At 40.3% G+C, this 21,033-nt stretch overlaps 3 protein-coding genes and 1 pseudogene across 10 annotated transcripts in view; 1 reads left to right on the top strand and 3 right to left on the bottom strand.

The window, feature by feature from the left end:
* The window catches only part of ASCC1 (activating signal cointegrator 1 complex subunit 1), an 885,589-nt gene that overhangs the window by 644,560 nt on the left and 219,996 nt on the right, over positions 1-21,033 (bottom strand). The window lies entirely within an intron of this gene.
* Positions 1-21,033, top strand: part of MCU (mitochondrial calcium uniporter) — a 209,767-nt gene that overhangs the window by 13,779 nt on the left and 174,955 nt on the right. Inside the window, exons 1-3 of one of the 7 annotated variants that reach the window (XM_050803660.1) lie at positions 848-2,343; positions 9,322-9,444; positions 9,976-10,116. The exons of 1 other annotated variant lie outside the window; for it this stretch is intronic. In XM_050803660.1, the coding sequence (XP_050659617.1) occupies positions 10,090-10,116 (27 nt within the window). In that variant the 5' untranslated portion in view covers positions 848-2,343; positions 9,322-9,444; positions 9,976-10,089. Of the gene's footprint in view, positions 1-841; positions 2,358-9,321; positions 9,445-9,975; positions 10,117-21,033 lie in introns of those variants that run through there. 5 more of the 7 variants (XM_050803658.1, XM_050803659.1, XM_050803661.1 and 2 more) reach the window with 5 other exon arrangements.
* On the bottom strand, positions 14,653-15,251 carry LOC126962543 (40S ribosomal protein S10-like). The gene has a single exon (XM_050803702.1). The coding sequence runs from the start codon at positions 15,213-15,215 to the stop codon at positions 14,982-14,984; it is 234 nt and encodes a 77-aa protein (XP_050659659.1). The 5' UTR covers positions 15,216-15,251; the 3' UTR covers positions 14,653-14,981.
* On the bottom strand, positions 19,238-19,732 carry LOC126962534 (interferon-induced transmembrane protein 3-like; annotated as a pseudogene). The gene has a single exon (XR_007728717.1). The product of XR_007728717.1 is annotated as an interferon-induced transmembrane protein 3-like (transcript).

Genomic DNA, 21,033 nt, shown 5'->3' with positions numbered 1-21,033 from the left:
GAAGCTTTGTGCTATAACTGAATTTTATGTTTGTTAATTAGAAGAATACTTTTGAGTAATTTTCTTTGACTTTATTCTCTTTAATTTTTCATTTCTATAATATATAAGTTGATAAAGAGCTTTCTAATGGCCTTAACTTGTTTTGATCTCCTTTAGGGACTATTGAGCATTGTGTGATGGTCTTATCTTTTTTTTTTTTTTTAAAGTAGCCATTACTAAGCATGAAACCTTTTCGTAGTAAAATTGTACCAGCCTTCCCCTCCACATTAGAAATACAGATATATGAGATTCCTACTGCTTCTGCTGCTCCAGTGACTCAGAAGGTATAAAAATATATAATTGAAAACGTTACTTGGAGTGATTATAGCATTTTGATTGACTAGGTATCTTACTAGATTGCTTTAGACAACACACATTCTTTGGTTTTCTAGTTATTACAGTACAAAAGTGTAGGTATTTATTTCTTTGATAACTATGAAAGTTTTTAGAGATGTTGCAATATCTCTTTTTTTTTTTTTTGAGACAGAGTCTTGCTCTGTCACCAGGCTGGAGTGCAGTGGCGCGATCTCAGCTCACTGCAACCTCTGCCTACGGGTTTCTAGCGATTCTCTTTCTCAGCCTCCCAAGTAGCTGGTGACTACAGGTGTGTGCCACCACATCTAGCTAATTTTTGTACTTTTAGTAGAGGCAGGGTTTCACCATGTTGGCCAGAATGGTCTCCATCTCTTGACCTTGTGATCTGCCCGCCTTGGCCTCCCAAAGTGCTGGGATTATAGGCATGAGCCATTGCTCCTGGTCTTTTTTTTTTTTTTTTTTTTTTTTTTTTTTTGAGACAGAGTCTTGCTCTGTCGCCCAGGCTGGAGTTCAGTGGCACAATCTCAGCTCACTGAAACCTCCACCTCCTGGGTTCAAGCGATTCTCCTGCCTCAGCCTCCTGAGTAGCTGGGACTACAAGCACTTGCCACCATGCCTGGCTAATTTTTGTATTTTTAGTAGAGGTGGGGTTTTACCACATTGACCAGGCTGGTCTTGAACTCCTGACCTCACGTGATCCATCTGCTTCGGCCTCCCAAAGTGCTGGGATTATAGGTGTGAGCCACCGCACCTGGCCGGACTACCATATCTTCTCTATCGGAAGAGAGATTATATTTGTAATGCTATTGGTGAGCCTTTTGAAATCTTTTTTTTTTTTTTTTTTTTTTTTTTGAGACAGAGTCTTGCCGTGTCGCCCATGCTGGAGGGCAGTGGTTGAGTCTCGGCTCACTGCAACCTCTGCCTCCCGATTTCTAGCTATTCTGCTTCAGCCTCCTGAGTAGCTGGGATTATAGGCGCACACCACCACGCCTGGCTAATTTTTGCATTTTTAGTAGAGGTGGGATTTCACCTTTTTGGCCAGGCTGGTTTTGCACTCCTGACCTCAAGTGATCCACCCGCCTCGGCTTCCCAAAGTCTGGGATTACAGGCATGAGCCACCGCACCTGATTCGCCTTTTGAAATCTTATGGGAGCCAAGGATTGCTGTACCATCACAAAATATTTTTATTATTAGTTTTCTGAGATAGTTAAATAAATGAAGAGGTGGTCGTAGTGAATGGGGTGGGGTGTGTGTGTGTGTGTGTGTGTGTGTGTGTGTATTTCCCACCAAAACAAAAGTAATTGAAGAGAATTTGGTGCCAAGTGGTATAATAGGAACTGGGTCTGTTCCTCTTTGTTCTGTTAACTTGTTATTTGATCTTGGACAAGTGACTTAACCCCTTTGGTCTTAATAGTTTTGTCAGTTAAATAAGGATGCTTGATTAGGTGAACCTAAAGGGCTTTTAATTTTTATTTTATTTATTTTTCTAAGGTGGGGGGTCTCACTATGTTGTCCAGACTGGTCTTGAACTCCTAGGCTAAAGTGATCCTCCTGCCTCAGCTTCTTCAGTAGCTGTGACTACAGGCACGCACCACCATGTTCAGTTAAAAAAAAAAACCTTAAAATTATAAAACATGTTGTATTTTTATACAGTACTTTACAATTAATTATGTTATTTCATTAGATGGCTTGTGTAAAATCATAAACTCAGGTATCACATATTTGCTTATTCTCACAAGGGCCAAGAGCTTGAAATGAAGAAAAACAGCCTTCAAGTTCCTCTTTAGGACAGTTTTCATAATTATTTCTGACATCTTCATGAACAATTTACCTTGTATTCCTCTTAAACAGTTCATTATGCCTGTAGTCTCATCTTTCACCTTTGTTTTCTTTTCTCTAATCCAAATTGCCGAAGGGAGTGGAGGAAGAGGTGAAGATGTGGAAAGCCCAGAGAGTTGGAGAGTTGAGAGAAGGAAGAAAGCAGTTAAGGTCAGAGTACTGAAGTAAGATGGGACTGTACTAGTAATTTATTAATTCTGAGTTGTACCTTGCCAGCCTGAAGCAGAAAATGTTTTATTTTGTAGTAACACTGTAGGAATCCTAGGTGTGAAATCCTTAAGTGATTAGTTGCCTGCAGGAGTCAATAGGCATAGTAGCCCTTAAATTCTTCCAGCTCTGTGAACTGAGCCTAGTGTAGTATCAGTCACATAGACATTCAGTCCATGTTGGGTGAATGAGAGTCAAATAGTCCTAGAAACTATTTCCTAAATCCTTCAACCCTGTGGGTAACACAGCTGTAGATCATCTTGTTCTCTGTGCCCAGATACTACAGTGATGGGAATTATGGGAATGTCAAGACGGAATGACTTCTCTTTGATTCATGTAGCAGCTAATACTCTTAAAACAGGTCCGATTGTGCTGAACAAGCTGGACTAAATAAAATGCTAAGTAAAAATAGTAATGAAAGAAGATTGTAGAGCTATTATGTTAAAAGTAATTTGAGGCCAGGCTCAGTGGCTCACACTTGTAATCCCAGCACTTTGGGAGACTGAGGCAGGAGGATCGCTTGAGCCTAGGCTATGGTAAACTTTGATTGCACCACTGTACTCCAGCCTGGGTGATACAGTGAAACCCTATCTCTAAAAAAAAAAAAAAAATTTGAGAAATTGATACAGTGGCATCTACCTGGCATGATTGGTGGGAGTGTAGGCCATGCTGGACACTGCAGAAGAGAGAAAGGAACTATTTCAAAGAGGTGCTGCCAACTGTAGATTATTTCTGTATATATATATTTCCAAAGAAGGCAGATTTTTGGAAGTGTTTATTTTGGAACTAATCTTGTGTATTTCCATTCTGTCCCCACTGTATCCTGTATTTTGTACTGCCAGAATTCTGATAGCTGCCATGAAGCAGGGCTGTGGCAAGTGGCCAAGTGTGATAAAAAACTATTTTTCATTTTAAAACAGAAAGTACAGATGTCAGAATACTTTAAAGAAGTATTTAAAGATAGAGTAGAATGGAAGAAGTAGTAAAAACCTAATGAGAGGATTGAAGGTTTTCCACTTGCTTTGGATGCAATTACATTTTTTGTAAACAGAAGAATACCAGGTTATATCTGTCTTGATCTGTTAGTTTCTCTCTCTTTCCCCCTTTTTCCTCATCTGTGAGTGCTGATGCTAGACACTTGCTGAATAGACAGGAAAAATTGATTTTCTGGTGTTTTTTTTCTTTTTTGAGAGGGCCCGTAGGGTATACTTTGTGTGAATATCTGCCTAGATATAGATATAGATGTTAATAGTTTGGTTTTCTTTCTTTATTGTTTTAAACCCAAAGAAAATGAAATCTTGTTTTCTTTATTATCAGCTGTGACTTAAACGTTAAAAATGCTGTCTAAGCACAGTTGAGATAGTAAAACAGAATTTTAGTGTAACATATTACAATTTTGGAATATTCATTTACTTAATGGAGAGCTGAACTCTAGTCAGTGCTTTCTTTAAGTTTAATATCTCATCCTGCATTGGTGTTTGATTCAGAATGAATTCGAGTTCTTAGTGTGGCCAACTGCCACAAAGTTGGGTGAACTTTGAATATATAATGGTTTTCTGTTTTGTTTTGTTTTGTTTTGTTTTGGAGACGAAGTCTCGCTCTGTCACCCAGGGTGGAGTGCAGTGGTGTGATCTCAGGTCATTGCTACCTCTACCTTCCGGGTTCAAGCAATTCTCCTGCCTCAGCCTCCCAAGTAGCTGGGACTACAGGCACGCGCCACCACGCCTGGCTAATTTTTTGTATTTTTTAGTAGAGGTGGGATTTCACCATGTTGGCCAGGATGGTCTTGATCTCCTGACCTCGTGATCTGCCCCCCTCAGCCTCCCAAAGTGCTGAGATTACAGGTGTGAACTACAGCGCCCGGCTAATGGCTTTCTTTTTAATGATTTCTAGAGCTTTTAACATGAAAAAGTGGAAAATGAAAGGAAACTATAATAGATTTCTTGCCTAAAATGGGTATTCTGTGTAAGATGAAAAGTAGAGACAAGCCAAGACCCTGAGTTATGGATCCAAAGGTCACATCACAGCCAGTGTTAGAAAGTCATAACACTAGTGGAAGAAAAGGCAGAAGGTAAACTGATGGGAATGCTGTCAAAGGAGCTCACTTGGAAGGGCCATTCCATCACCTGAGGGTTTTTTTTTTTTCTTTTTTGGTGGAGGTGGGGTGGTCGTTTATAAGGAAGTTACATTATGTTCAATCAGACGTACAAGGACAAAAATCTTTTATTTTTAAATTATGAAGTGTGTCATGTGTATAAAAAGTAGAATAATATAATGTACAACCTTTAGCATGAGAAATTGAATATTATGATTATAATTGCTGCCCCCAAGTACCCTTCCGTAGACCTTTCTCCCAAAAGTAACATTCTCTTAAATTTGGTGTTTACCATCCCATGAGTGTCTTTATCCTTTTGCACTCGTTCTCGCGCGCTCTCTCTCTCTCTCTCTCTCTCTCTCTGTGTGTGTGTGTGTGTATAATCCCATCTTTTCGGGAGGCTGAGGCAGGATAATTGCTTGAACCCGGGAGGCAGAGGTTTCAGTGAGCCGAGATCACGCCATTGCGCTCCACCTGGGCAACAAGAGCAAAACTCTGTCTCAAAAAAAAAAAAAAAAAAAAAAAAAATTACACTGTATGTATCCTTCTGCAAATCTTTTTTTTTTTTGGAATGGAGTCTCCCTCTGTCACCCAGGCTGGAGTGCAGTGGTGCGATCTCAGCTTACTGTGATCTCCGCTTCCTGGGTTCAAGTGATTCTCCTGCCTTAGCCTCCTGAGTATCTGGGACTATAGGCATGCGCCACCACACACAACTAATTTTTGTATTTTCAGTAGACACGGAGTTTCGCCATGTTGGCCAGGCTAGTCTTGAACTCCTGACCTCAAGTGATCTGCCTGCCTCTGCCTTCCAAAGTGCTGCAATTACAGGCATGAGCCACTACGCCTGGCCTTTTTTTTTTTTGTCTCTTAATACTTAAAAAAAAAAATTAGGCCAGCACAGTGGCTCATACTTGTAATACCAGCACTTTGGGAGGCTAAGGTGGGAGGATTACTTGAGGCCAGTAGTTTGAGGTTACAATGAACTATAATTGGGCCATTGCACTCCAGCCTGGGGATAGAGCAAGACTGTGTTTCTTTTCTTTTCTTTTTTTTTTTTTTGAGACAGAGTCTCACTGTGTCGCCCAGGCTGGAGTGCAGTGGCGCGGTCTCCTCTCACTGCAAGCTCTGCCTCCCGGGTTCATGCCATTCCCCTGCCTCAACTCCCGAGTAGCTGGGACTATAGGCGCCTACCACCATTCCTGGCTAATTTTCTGTATTTTTTAGTAGAGACGGGGTTTCACCTTGTTAGCCAGGATGGTCTCCATCTCCTGACCTCGTGATCCGCCTGCCTCGGCCTCCCAAAGTGTTGGGATTACAGGCATGAGCCACCGCGCCCGGCCCAAGACTGTGTTTCTTAAAAAAAACAAACAAAAAGCAAGAAAAACCTTATTTAGTTGATACATGTGGTTCTGGTTCATTCATTTTTAACTACTTTGGCATTTCTGTCTCTATTTCATATATTTAAACCTCTGTTGACTGACAGACTTTTTGCTGAATATTCTGGGGGACAGGAAAGAGGAATTTATTATGTCATTTTTAAAGTTAGACTAGGAATGCTGTTTTGACTTTCAAAAAAGCCAGTTTTCCTTTTTTGGTGTGTAATGTCCTCGTTTATCATATTCCTGGGAAAATCCTTTGTACTTCCTGAGAGAAGGCAGAGAAGAAGAATGTTTTCTTACACAGATGAACATGTCTTGTACAAAATGCAGAGCAGCATCTGCCACAATACAGTGAACTCATGGGGAATTGAGCTGCTGCAACAAAAGCCTGGGTTACTAAAATTCTCAGATGTTTCAAGTGCAGAAAAGCTGTGGGTGGAAATTTGTTGGCATTAATTCATTGTTTCTTTTCTGTGTGTTTGGAATTGTCTGCAATTTGGGAACTATCTGCTTTATTTTGTAAAAGGAGGTGCGCCTTTTATGGTAAAAAGGCTGTTCTTGAATTGTGTCGTGGTTTTATGGGGCAAGCAAAAGAAAAGGTCTAGAAATGAGGGGGCATATTTTTTGAGACAGGTAGTTGATGTGAAATAAATATTTGTTTTAATAGTAAATCTGTATGTATTAGTCAATGTATATTCTTACTTTGAAGTCGTTGTTTTAAAAAGACAATCTCTGATAAAGTTTTTTATCTTCTCAATTTCATGCTGTTGTCTTTCATTTCCAGCATTCTTGATAATGGTTTGAGCATTGTTGCAGAGTACACAGGGCAGAGCTTCATTCAGGTTGTCCCTCCAAATGATTTGCTATAGTGCATCAACGAGAAATGCTGAGGCAGCAAGGGAAACACTAATAAATTGGGTGGTTTCCAGGGACTATAGCTAAGGCAAGCAAACACAAGCCAAAATTAAAATGTTAGTTAGGCACCCAGGATATAAGTCTGGCCAGATATGCTATTAACAGTGAATCTTCCATTCTCATTAAATTATTTGAGATCTGTACAATTTGAAGATTGTTACAAATGGTGACCAATTTTAAGCATATTTTAGTTAGGGATGGTACAATAGTCTTTTGGCTAAAACTTAATTAGAATGAAAAAATACTTTTGCCTCTTTTATTTGATAGATTCCAGTGCCACAGGAATGATTAGAACTTAGTTGCCTATTTGTTTCTTCCATGGTTCTGAAGGGAAAGAGTGCTGGATGGACCTCCAGTAATGGAAGAGTTTTTTCTTTTTCCTTTTTTTTTTTTTTTGAGACGAAGTCTCGCTCTTGTTCCCCAGGCTGGAGTGCAGTGGCGTGATCTCGGCTCACCGCAACCTCCGCCTCTCAAGTTCAAGGGATTCTCCTGCCTCAGTCTCCCGAGTAGCTGGGATTACAGATGCCTGCCACCAGGCCCGGCTAATTTTAGTATTTTTAGTAGAGATGGGATTTCACCGTGTTGGCCAGGCTAGTCTTGAACGCTTGACCTCAGGTGATCTGCCTGCCTTGTTAGTGCTGGTTTTCTTGCTAACTACACAAATTATACTTCTGTAATAATTTTCACAAATTATTTTACCTGTGAAAAGTATAGGTATGGGGAGAGGAGATAGTGGTATGTGAAAGGGCCTTTTATATTTTTCTTGTTTTGGAATGATTTCCAATCATTTTCAAACAGAACCCCTACCAAAGAGTTGTGTGACTTGGCAAATGAACCAGAATTTTTTAAAATTTAGTGCTCCAAGGTTTCTAAAGTTTGTAAACTTGTTTCTGAAACTAGTGAAAGCCTGAAACTAGTGGATAGCCTAAGACTTTTTTAATTTAAAAAATATTTCTTGTTTCTTCATTATTTGTTAGGGTTCTGTCAGTTTTTTATATTCCGGAAGCACAGAGACGGGGTGAAAATTTTTTTCCTCTTCCTTCATTTGTGTGTGTGTGTGTGTGTGTGTGTGTGTGTGTGTGGTGTTGGAGTGTCGCTCTGTCACCCAGGCTGGAGTGCAATGGCACGATCTTGGCTCACTGCAACCTCTGCCTCCCGGGTTTAAGTAGTTCTCCTACCTCAGCCTCCCAAGTAGCTGGGATTACAGGTGCGCTCCACTACACCTGGCTAATTTTTGTATTTTTAGTAGCGATGGGGTTTCACCATGTTGGCCAGGCTGGTCTCTTTGGCCAGGCTGGTCTCGAACTCCTGACCTTGTGATTCACCCACCGTGGCCTCCCAAGTGCTGGGATTAGAGGCATGAGCTACCACGCATGGCCAATTTTTTTCTTCTTTAATCTAAAAATATTTATAAAAGAATTGGTTTACGAGCTGTTACTTCAGTCCCCCCCCCACCACCTCAGTGTTTTTCAGAGTTGGGGTCTTGCTTGTTGCCCAGGCCCAGGCTGGCCTTGAACTCCTGGGTTCAAGCAGTCCTCCTGCCTTGGCCTTTTGAATAGTTGGGACTATAGGCACACACCAACACAGCCAGCTAACTCCTAATTTTTATATTTGTTGAGCTTATGTGATTATCAGATATTTATTATTATTATTATTATTATTTTTTTTTTTTTTTTTTGAGACAGAGTCTTGCTTAGTCGCCCAGGCTGGAGTGCAGTGGCGCGATCTCGGCTTACTGCAAGCTCCGCCTCCCGGGTTCACGCCATTCTCCTGCCTCAGCCTCCCGAGTAGCTGGGACTACAGGCGCCCGCCGCCTCGCCCGGCTAATTTTTTGCCTTTTTCAGTAGAGACGGGGTTTCACCGTGTTAGCCAGGATGGTCTCGATCTCCTGACCTTGTGATCCGCCCGCCTCGGCCTCCCAAAGTGCTGGGATTACAGGCGTGAGCCACCGCGCCCGGCCGATATTTATTATTATTATTTTTTTTGAGACAGAATTTTGCTCCTGTTGCCCAGGCTGGAGTGCAATGGCATGATCTCGGCTCACCACAAACTCTGCCTCCTGGGTTCAAGCAATTCTCCTTCCTCAGCCTCTCGAGTGGCTGGGATTACAGGCATGCACCACCATGCCCTGCAAATTTTGTATTTTTAGTAGAGACGGGGTTTCTTCATGTTGGTTAGGCTGGTCTTGAACTCCAAATCTCAGGTGATCCACCCCCCTTGGCCTCTCAAAGTGCTGGGATTACAGGTGTGAGCCACTGCGCCCTGCCCAAATACGTAATACTTTATTTCTGAAAAAAGTATTTCAGAGTTTCTTACAGTCAATCTGGATTTTTCTAGGTTACAAGTCATTTTTTTTTTAAAGTGCTCTCTTGTCCTAAGGGTCACTGTAATAACTAGTGGCTAAGAATGACTTAAACAAGGTCTTTTCAGACTTTCTTTCTTCTTTGGCATTATATGCTGAGGTACCCACATTAGCAGGCTCAAGAGGGCCTTTACCTTTGACATTTACTTTACTTTTTTCTATTCTTTTAGGTCTTTCACTACCATTCCTACAGTGATCAGTGATTGGCAAGATACCGTTTCCACCTCACTCTCCATGTACCATGCCAGTGACATCTTAGCTGCTAGAGTGTGGAGCTGGCCTGTGGGAGTCAAGTAAGTGCCTTTTTTACTATTTGGCATGGTTTTTGCTTACTTTGCAAAGCCATGTAGAGGAGCTTCTTAAGATTAGTTTTTAAAAAGGCACTTGCTTGACCCTTATGGGCTGGCTCTTTGCTCCAGCCTGCTATTGAACACTTGGTAACTAACATGGGGATGAGTTTAGTGAGGTGACTGTTGCACAATAGAATATTTTTACTATGGTACACCCTAAGGGATAACAGATCTGATCTTAGCCTGATTAGACCATATTGGTAAACAACCCCAATAAATCAGAACTGTGCTACCTCAAACAGTTACTCTGGCCTCTTGGAAATTTAATAGGTTATGGATGACCAAGGCTCTGCTGGTGTAAACCAACTAGATTGCATGGAAACAGGGCAGCTCTCCTAGGAAAGCCAGTTACCTTGGCATTTATCTTAATTAATTTGGCTTAATATATGGAAGAAGTAATGGTTGAGGTTAATCGGGTATGGGTTTCTATGTTTATCATTAAAGTTGCTAAAACCTGGTATCTTACTTTTGCAGGTCATCTTGTAAATTTTGCCTATATAAATTAACACATCCCCTGTATGTCATAACAACCATGTAAGGGAGAGTGTTTTCCTGCTCTGTCTTAGGTTTTGGTGATGTGACCTGTTCATGCAGGGGAAACTTGAACATTTGCAGGTATGTGAAAATCATGATTCATAAGCATTTTTTCCCTGCAAGCAGAACAGTTTATTTCGGTGTGAACTCATGTGGTTTTATGAAATCTATATTGCCAGTTGATTTTTCTGCCCCCTGTTACTATAGAACAGGCCTTGACAAACTGTAGCATAAATGGTTGCTTGATTTTGTAAACAAAGTTTTATTGCAACACAGACATATCCATTTGCTTACAGATTGTCTGTGGTTGCCCTGGCACTATAAGGACAGAGTTTAGTTGTTACAACAGAGACGATATCGTCCATAAAGCCTGAAATATTTTTTATTTGGCCCTTTAAGAAAAAGTTTGCCAACTGCTACTGTAGGTGAACCAAACTTCAAATTGTATTTAGAAATAAGCTTGCCAAAACCACAGTTGTTCTCAAATAGGCTTCTAAAGAGAAAACCAGGAAAGCCAAGACCTGTGCCATAATGCTGACTAACAAGTAAATATGTGCAGTATGTATAGTGGTATGATTGATTACTAATACAAGGTTACTGAAATGGAAAGCTATAATGGCAGTCCAGCTTCTTTATCTTTTCTTTTCTTTCATTCATTTATTCTTTCTCTTTCACACTGACTCTCGTTTCTCTTTCTCTTTTGGTTTCTCGCTGGGTATAGGCATTCATTCAGTGGCAGGATGTTACTACTATTAGTGGATTCTCTAAAGGTTTTATAGGCTGGGCATGGTAACTCACATGTGTAATCTGAACACTTTGGGAGGCTGAGGTGTGAGGATCACTGGAGGCCAGGAGTGCCTGACCAGCTTGGGCAATATAGTGAGGCCCCATTTAAAACAAAAAATTAGTTGGGCATGGTAGCATGCCCCTGTAGTTATGGCTACTTGGGAGGCTGAGGTGAAAGGATCGCTTGAGCCAGGAAATTTGAGGCTGCAGTGAGCTGTGATCACGCCATTGTACTCCAGCCTGCATGACAGAGCAAGACCCTGTTCCTTGAAAGAAAGGACCTCCAGATTCATGGAAGAATTATTACAGTTAAAATACCAGTCAGGGTAATGGAAATTGAGGACCAGAGTTATTCAAGGATCACAGAGCAAATCAGTGTTCTACTACTGAAACCAGAGGGTAGGTCTCCTGCTTCCTTTCCTAGGGTTCCTTTTGCTAGGTCTCACACCATATTAGGGGATGCTTGTTTTCCCTACTAGTTGAAAGGTGCACAGTCTATTTCCTTTCTCTCTCTTTCTCTTTTTTTTTTTTGGCCCCTGAAGTAAAAGCAAAGACTCAATGATTTAAACCACAAAGATATGGTTGTTAGAGTATCGGTCTTACTTGGAATTTGGATGCTTTTATTGTTTGAAGATAACTAGGGGATTGTTTCTTTTTTTGAGACAGAGTCTCGCTCTCTCGCCCAGGCTGGAGTGCAATGGCACGATCTCGGCTCACTGCAACCTCTGCCTCCCGAGTTCAAGCAATTCTCCTACCTCAGCTTCCTGAGTAGCTGGGATTATAGGCACCCACCACCACGCCTGGTTAATTTTTGTAGAGATGGAGTTTCACCACTTTGGCCAGGCTGGTCTCAAACTCCTGACCTCAGGTGATCCGCCTGCCTCGGGCTCCCAAAGTGCTGGGATTATAGGTGTGAGCCACCGTGCCCGGCCGGGATTGCTTCTTAATGAGTCACTAAGTGCTTATAGTATATACTCAGAAAGGTTGGCTTAGATGGAATAAAAAAAGAAGTTAGAGCCTTGTTCATAATTTTGAAGCTAGGAGCAACACTAAAATTGGCATAGATAGAATGCTTTCCTCATATATCTATGTATCTAAGACCATAGATAGAAAGTATATTTGTGTATGTGTATGTGGGTATGTGTGTCTAACAGCTTTAAAAGTGCATCTGGATTGCATTTTGAAAGGAGTTTAGCAGGTGTGTTGCAATCTGCAGATTATGTTGCAGAGTTTTAATTGGACTTTAAAAAAATTTTTGAACAATTTTAGATTTACAAAAAATGGGAAAGATCAGACACAGAATTCCCATATATCCCTCACCTTCTTCTATTATTAACATTTTACATTACTTTGGTACATTTGTTACAATTAATGAACCAATCTTGATATATTATTATTAACTAAAGTCCATTCTATATTCAGATTCCCTTAGTTTTTGCCTAGTATTCTTTTTCTGTTCTTGGATTAAAGGAATTTTTATTAGCATGTTCATTGAAATAGGAGACCTTTTTATGATCACGTGAAGGTTAGGCTAGTTCTGAAGTCCCTTTCAGTTTCCAAGAGTCTATTTAAATGAGTACAACAGGCAAAGTTTGGACTTGTAAAGTTTATATTCTCCTGTTACATGTTGGGGAAAAAAATTGTTACTTTATCTTATTGATAGTAATGGCTCATCAATTGTTTCTAAATTTTAGCATCATCAGTTTCAGAATGGGCAAGATGGATTTGGTTACTTCTCTTATTAAGTGTCATATGCTAAATTGCTGGTGAAAATATTCTAAAGTAAATTGCCTCCTTTGGGAATGATGTGGATCAACTATCCTACGTCAATAAGTTTTTTCCCCACTGAAAGTAATTTTGGAGTCCATACCTTCTGATGAATCTATTAATCATTCATACTTCCCCATGAAGATTTAAAATAGTTTTTCCTTAAAAGTTCATTAGTTACTTACAAAAGTTGAACACATGCATACCCTATGACTCAGCAGTTCCATTTCTAGATTTATACAAAACAGAATTATATGTCTATATTCACCAAAAGACATGGACAGAAATGTTCATGGCAGGACTAATAGTCCAAACTGGAATTTTCCAAGTGCCCGTCAGCAGTAGAATAAGTATATAATTTGTGATATAACCACATAATGAGTATTAAACGGTGATCAGAATGAACAGGTTACAACTACATGTAAAAATGCATGGTTCTCACAAATAACATGATGAACGAAAGAAGCCAGACACTAACAGTGCATGATTCCATTTATATAAGTTCAAAAGCAGGTAAAACTAATCAATAGTGTCAGAAGTCAGGAGATTGATTACCCTTGTTGGGGGTTTGGGGAAAGTGACAGAGGATATGAAGGGGGCTCCTGGAGTGCTAGTAATGTTCTGTCTTTTGGTTTAGGCATTGGTTACATGGGTGGGTTCATTTTGTGAAAAATTATCGAGTTTATACTTTTTCATTTGCATGTTATTCAGAAAGTATATACAAAAAGTATTAAAAGTATTAGCAGTTCTGGAAAAAACACAACATTTCACTGTTAACATTTACAGGATATACAGCGAACCAGTTGAACAAATGAACCTTTTGTCTTAGAATATATGCTGTCAGAATTATAGGATTATCAAGATACCATTATGTTACTGGAACCTTTACGGTCTTATTTGTATTATAAGAAGAATAAAGTAGCTGATGTTAATGGTCTCTTTTTATTGTAACCAGGTTTTTGAGATGCCCCAAAGGAGGACATCTTTTCTTTTTGGTCTGTTTTGAGTCACCAAGTCAAAACGTTCATCTGTTCTTTCACTACAGTAAAGAATGTTCAGTGAAATAGTTGTGCCTTTGGAATATTCGTGTGTTCGTGAGTGCTGGTATGTGTTCCTTCCCACTGATTGTTACATCAGCGAGTGAGCTGCAGTCTTGGTTGTGTGTGTATTTTACATGTTCTTTTGGCTTTTAAGGTATCACTTAACATAACCAGAATGGGCCGGGCGCGGTGGCTCAAGCCTGTAATCCCAGCACTTTGGGAGGCCGAGGCGGGTGGATCACGAGGTCAGGAGATCGAGACTATCCTGGCTAACACGGTGAAACCCCGTCTCTACTAAAAATACAAAAAAATTAGCCGGGCGTGGTAGCGGGCGCCTGTAGTCCCAGCTACTTGGGAGGCTGAGTCGGGAGAATGGCGTGAACCCAGGGGGCGGAGCTTGCAGTGAGCCGAGATCGCGCCACTGCACTCCAGCCTGGGAGACACAGCGAGACTCCGTCTCAAAAAAAAAAAAAAAAAAACATAACCAGAATGTAGAATCTTCTTCCCAAACAAAGCCCTTTTTGTGACTTTTCTTATTGTCACTTTTGGTTTTTCCAGTGACTTGAAGATAAATCACCTCAAGCATTTATCCTTTGTATTTCAAACAATACAATTATGTTCTTTTAGTTATTTTAAAATGTACAATTAAATTATTATTGACTATAGTCACCCTGTTGTGCTATCAAATTCTAGGTCTTACTCATTCTTTTAATTATTGTACCCATTAACCATTGCCACTTCCCAATCATTTTTATTGATTGGTTAGTTGATTGATTGAGATGGGAGTCTTGCCGTGTTACACAGGCTGGTCTTGAGCTCCTGGCCTCAAGTGACCCTCCCACTTCAGCCTCCTGAGTAGCTGGGACTGACTACAGGTGCAAAATACTACACCTATCTAATTAAAATTTTTTTTTTGGAGAGACGAGGTCTCACTAGGTTGCCCAGCTGGTCTTGCCCTCCTAGCCTCAAGCAATCCTCCCACTTTGGCCTGGGATTACAGGCATGAATCACTGTGCCTGGCCAGTAATTTTTTTTTTTTAAGGTTTTTTGGCTGTAAGTTTATTCAATGCAAAAGAATCTTCTCCAATTTTACTGAGGTGGCTGACCACATCCACGACCGAATCCGCCTCTAAACTGGAATTCGGTTGCTGACCCAGCCCCAGCCTCGGCTTTCTTGTTGGCACCAGATGGCACAGCACTCTGTCTGTAGGTATCTCTGTCAGCTTCACCTCTTGTGAGTCTCGCAGGTCGCTCACCCTGCAGACCTTTAGGCCTAGGCCTGCCAGTCTCTGGACGGCTACAGTGTTGGGTGGCAGGCACAATCTCCGGGGGCAGATGAAGGTAATCACGGAGTTACTGGATACCCTCATTGGTAAGGTACCAGTAGAAATGTCTCCAGGCAAACTGTTCCTTCACGTAGCCTCGGGACTTGAGAGACTGCATGGCCTTCATGACATGAAGGTTGGGCACATTCTTGTCTGCCAGCTCCGGGTGCTTAGGCATGTGGACATCCTTCTTGGCCACCATGACTCCCTCCTTAAAAAGGAGTTCATAAATGGCAATCTGGTTCTTCTTAGGCATCAACATCTTGGCGGCTGCAGGGTCTGGAGCTGGGGCTGGAAAAGGCCAGTAATGGTTTTGCTAACGAGTGACTGCTTACTAACTTTCAGGTAGTGTGACATACCATACGTATATGATTTTATTTCATATATTCTGTGCACCAGTCCTATAAAGTAGGTACTATAATTTCTACTGCTGAAGAAATAAAGACAGGAAGGTCCTATGTAACTTGCCCAAGCTAGTAAGTAATGAAATTAGGAATTCAGGTATATGTCTCCATAGTTCCCAATTGTAACCTCTGTCTCCCCACGCTCCTGAATGCCATGAGTAGATTACTCCTTAATCACCAAGTGCATTCCCACCTTTGTCTTAGCCCTTTCACTTTGCAGATCCACTGCCTATTAGGCCCTTACTTGTTCCGTTTGTTCATTTCTCATCATCTCACTCTATCCATCCTTCAAGGCACAGCTCAAGTCCCATCTGTTCAGTGATTTCTTCCTCCTCCTTTCCAATTTATAGAATACTCCTTCGCCCTGCCGCACATTTTATACTTTCATTGTGTTGAATCTATCTTTTTATATACGGATGCTTTAGTTTAAACTTCAGATTGTAACCTCCTTGAGGAAGGGGCTTGGATTACAGATTTTACTTGTGTTCTCTGCAGTGTCTTATAATAGATGTTCAATACATGTATATGTTGATCAGTTGAAATGATAATAGAACCCTTAATAACTGAAGATATGTAACGTGCATCTAAGACTCCTGGTTATTTGAGCTTCTTGAAGTACTTTATACATCCAACTAACAGTCTTAATTCAGAACCAGGAATGACATGTTTAGGTTAGAGTTAGATACTGATTTCTAGATAGGAAGCTTAGTAATTGTTGCTACATACTGATGCAAATCAGAATAGTTCTTTGTATCCAGAGCCTGAACAAAAGAGCCAGTGGTGAGACAGTGAGTTGATTACTTCTCACTGTTTCACCACTGGCTCTTTGGTTCAGGTTAACAATGTATCTCACCTAGATTATATTAACAGCTTTCTAATTAGTCTCCCTGCTTTTGTTCTTTCTTACCTGTGGTCATAACTCAGCAGTGGGAATGGTGACGTCAGGCAGAAGGGAACTTATCCAGTAGCTTCTGATCTCACTCAGTAAAAGACAAGAGTTCTTCAAGGGGCCTACAGGTAGTGACGGTAAACTGGCTCTCTGGAGGGGGAAAAGGTTCTGATTTGTAGCATTTGCCTGTTTTACTGGTAAAATTACTCCCACTCTGGCTGATTCAAAGTTCTAGAATGTACAGCAATCTGCTCTCCAGCCAGTATTGGCTTGAGCACATCACTGTTGAACATTTGGCTCCCTGTCTGACTCCCATCTGCTGCCACTTTCCTCTTGCCCACTCCATTTTGTGATACTGACCTCCTTGCTATTCCTCAAACATGCTGAACATGCACCTACCTCATAGGATTTTTGCATTGCAGTTTTCTATCATTAGAATGCTTTTCTCCTGAATATATGCAGGTTTTCATATTTCTTATCCCTCTCAAGTCTCTGCTCAAATCTTAATATTCTCAGTAAGGTCTTCCATGATCTCCCTACATGAAATTTTTGTTTTATTGGTTGTTCTGAGATGATTTTAATATACACTACAGTGTTTTTGTACTCGTCTAGTGCCTTGCTGTAGTGATGCATTACAGCTATTTCTAGGCAGTGTCATCTGTGGGTGGGGATAATGGTTATATTTGTTGTTGAAACTTAAAAAGAATCATTTCATTTTGTTTGAAACAAAAATATCTGTGAAACATGTAAACAAATCAGTTTGGGTCTCTTATTGGTAATTGCAACTTGAATTACTATCCACTTAAGCTCGTTATGGGGAATACAACAATATTTATGGTTAAGTGTACATTTGGTAGTATATTGTTCTCACAGTAACATCATTGTGGGTTTGAAGATCTGTGCTAAGTTATGAAACAATGGAATTTATACACTTTATTTAAAGATAAATTGGGTTTATAAGGAATTCTTGGTATAAATATTAAAATGTATCAATTAGTATAACATACTGATTTATTATAATTAAAAAAAGGTTTGGGCATCTGAATCCCAGCTATTCGGGAGGCTGAGGCAGGAGAATCACTTGAACCTGGGAGGCGGAGATTGCAGTGAGCAGAGATTGCGCCTTTGCACTCCAGCGTGGGCAACAAGAGCGACACTCCATCAAAAAAAAAAAAAAAGGATATATGACTTCTTATGAACTAGATGCCACCTTTTCCCCTTAATCTCAGCTGTTTTTTTTCTTTTCTATTTTACTAAGGAACTTTAACCTTCCGCTTGACTTAATCTAGGCGTAGCCAACATTACAATGAGGTAACAAGATTGAGTTGTAGTTATTGCCACTTTTTTCTTTCTTTTTTTTTTTTTTAACATTTAACTATTTTTACAAGCAAAAGTCTAGTGTAACCAGAGTTGAAAACATGATAGCTATAATTACTTTTTAAAAATTAATTTTTCAAGATTAATTTCGATAACCCATTTTTGGGGGGAGTTTGATTTATAAATCAAAGAAGAGAGTAGCTTGCACTGAAAGTTGCTACTTCTTCCTGTTAGATGATTAAGAAATAGAGACAAAGTCTGTTTCTTTTTTTTATGAGACCTTTTGTTACTTTCTTGGGTGACATTTTAACTAAAATTTGCATTATTTCTTTTCTCAAGACTATTGATCATGGGAGAAAAAGTCTCTTTTTCTTATCAAAGCTTAATTTCCTTTGTTCTGTTACTGTTATGTTTAGAAAATGTTTATTTTTGGCCAGGCGCAGTGGCTCACGCCTGTAATCCCAGCACTTTGGGAGGCCGAGGCAGGCAGATCACGAGGTCAGGATTGATCAAGACCATCCTGGCTAACATGGTGAAACCCCATCTCAACTAAAGATACAAAAGATTAGCCGGTTGTGGTGGCGGGCGCCTGTAGTCCCAGCAACTCGGGAGGCTGAGGCAGGAGAATGGTGTGAACCTGGGAGGCGGAGTTTGCAGTGAGCCAAGATTGGGCCAGTGTACTCCAGCCTGGTTGACAGAGTGAGATTCCATCTTAAAAAAAAGAAAATGTTTATTTTCTAGTCTTTTTTTTGCAGTTGAGTTTTTAAAAATTACCAAATTGGTCAGAACAGAGATTAAATTAATAAACTTAGTTTTCTGTTCATATATATGATGCTATGATTCTTATTTTTTCTAACATATTCAGAATCACTCATTTTTTAAAAATTTCTATTTTAAAAGTACTAAATATTTTGTCATAGAAAATTGAGATGTACAGAAAAATGGAAGAAAGAAGTGCTACTCAGAGACAACTATTGTTAACATTTTTATGTATTTCCTTCTAGACATTTTTTAATGGAATTCATCTTGCTTTGATAAAAGAATAGGTCATCTTTATATACAACATAAAACCATATAACTTACCATTGAAGATGACTCAAGGAAGAAAAAAACCCATGTAACTATATTTTGCTTTTTTTGCTCAGCATTATACAAAATATTTAACAAACTTGTCATACATATTTAATGGCAGCATAATATTCCAGAGTGACAATAATTTGTTCTTGCAACATGCTTTTTTTTTTTTTTTTTTTTTTTTTTTTTTTGAGACGGAGTCTCGCTCTGCCGCCCAGGCTGGAGTGCAGTGGCCGGATCTCAGCTCACTGCAAGCTCCGCCTCCCGGGTTCATGCCATTCTCCCGCCTCAGCCTCCCGAGTAGCTGGGACTACAGGCGCCCGCCACCGCGCCCGGCTAGTTTTTTTGTATTTTTTAGTAGAGACGGGGTTTCACCGTGTTAGCCAGGATGGTCTCGATCTCCTGACCTCGTGATCCGCCCGTCTCGGCCTCCCAAAGTGCTGAGATTACAGCAACATGCTTTTCAAAATATATTTTATTTTTGCTAGCACATTTGAGAATTTTTTTTTTTTTTTTTTTTTTTTTTTAATACCAGAAACATGTATACTTTATTGAATGCCATTGTAGAAAAGTGTGTGAGGATAAAGGGCTGATACAGGACTCAGCTCTGGGGGCAGGACCAGGAATGGAAGGTGGAGCACGTGGGATACAGGTTATGGGCAGAGCTCCTGGCCTGAATGATGTCTCCTGATCTATCGATGGGCTTGGTAGATCAATACCGGGATGACAATGAGCGGAATGGTCATGAGGATGCCCAAAATCAGGGCCCAGATGTTCAGGCACTTGGCGGTGGAGGCATAGGCCTGGGCCCCAGTCAGGTCGCCAACCATCTTCCTGTCCCTAGACTTCATGGAGTAGGCAAATGCTATGAAGCCCAGGCAGCAGGGGTGTCATGAAGAGGGTGTTGAACAGGAACCAGACAACATGGTTGGGCATGGAGGTCTCGCTGCGGATGTGGATCACGGTGGACGTCGGGGGAGCAGGGTTGTGGGGCGCCCCCAGCACAGCTACCTCGTGCTCTTCCTTGAGCATCTCATAGGTGGGGGGCTGGCCGCTGTTGACAGGAGAGAAGACGGTTTGGACCGTGTGGTTCATGGTGTCCTGCGAAGGCCAGTACTGGTCGGGTTAGTGGGATGGTTCTCAGTGGACCCTCCCTTTCCCTAGTACATTTGAGAATTTTAAAGGTAAACATTCTTTCCTCATTTTCACCTGATGACTTTTGTAGTTTGTTGCTCTGCAAATAGATTAGGTTACCTCCCTGACCATGTTCTTCTACACTCACAGGTAATGGCCACAAATTGTAATAATGCTATTCAGAACATCCTTAGAAGTTCATCTGTTTCAGATGGTATCTTCGAGAACTTTTAACACAAACTGTCAGATTCTTCTAAGATCACTGGAAAGCCCATCCTTTTGTCTCTAGATTTGCTCATCAAGAATGTTAAGAAATAGCTTATGATTCTTTAATATAGAAGATATAGTATAGTTTTAAAAAATCAATTCCCTGTTACACATGTATGTTGTTTCCAGTCTTTTACAGTTAATTGCTATGGTGAATAACCTTGTGCATTCATCATTGCTTGTGTATGAGTTTATAGAATGTATTCCTCAAAGTAGAATGTATTAGAATTACTATCTGCTTACGTCTTTGCCAACACAATGTGGTACTAAACTTTCTGACTGGTGAAAAAGTGGTATCTCAATGAAGCTTTAATAAGTTTTTCTTGTATAAGTGAAATTGAGCATCTTTTAAAAGTACTGTCTTTCCCTTTGCTGTGAACTAAAACTCATGTTCCTTAACTCTTGTAGAGATGTTGGTTTTTTCTTTGTAATTTGTGGGAGTTCTTTGTATATTAGGGAAACTAATCCTTTGTAATTTTAGCTGCATTTCTACCCCCCCCCCCCGCAAGTTTGTCACTTTTTAACATTTTAAGTCCCTTAAGTCTGAATCTGGACATTCAACTCTTAGGCACATTTAAAGGGCTGTGTTACATATGAAAGTAGGGAACTACCTGTAAATGTTGCCAAGTAAACACAGTACTAGTCTTGAACATATTTGAAGACAACTATGTGGATGAAGGTTAGATTAGATTCATTCTTTTTCTTTATGGAGAAGCAAATTACAGCTCAGCATATGGAAGAATTTTCTCTCATTAGATCAGCTTCAAAATGGAATGGAAATCCTTTGGAATAGATGGATTATTTGTACTAGATTTTTTTATTGGAAAGGAGATGCCAACCTTTTTCCCAGTTCATTGCACAAAATAAGCACTTAGTGTTGAATAAGTGAATCTTTGGGGCATCTGGATGGTTGGATTAGCTGGTTTTTAATAACTTTCATACTGTGTTTACTTTTTTATTTTTTTGAAACAAGGTCTCCTGTGGTCATCCAGGCT

Source organism: Macaca thibetana, chromosome 9 (assembly GCF_024542745.1).
Source record: "Macaca thibetana thibetana isolate TM-01 chromosome 9, ASM2454274v1, whole genome shotgun sequence".
Taxonomy (NCBI): Eukaryota; Metazoa; Chordata; class Mammalia; order Primates; family Cercopithecidae; genus Macaca; species Macaca thibetana.
The sequence above is the reverse complement of the archived record's forward strand: the minus strand, read 5'-3'. Positions and strand labels throughout refer to the sequence as shown.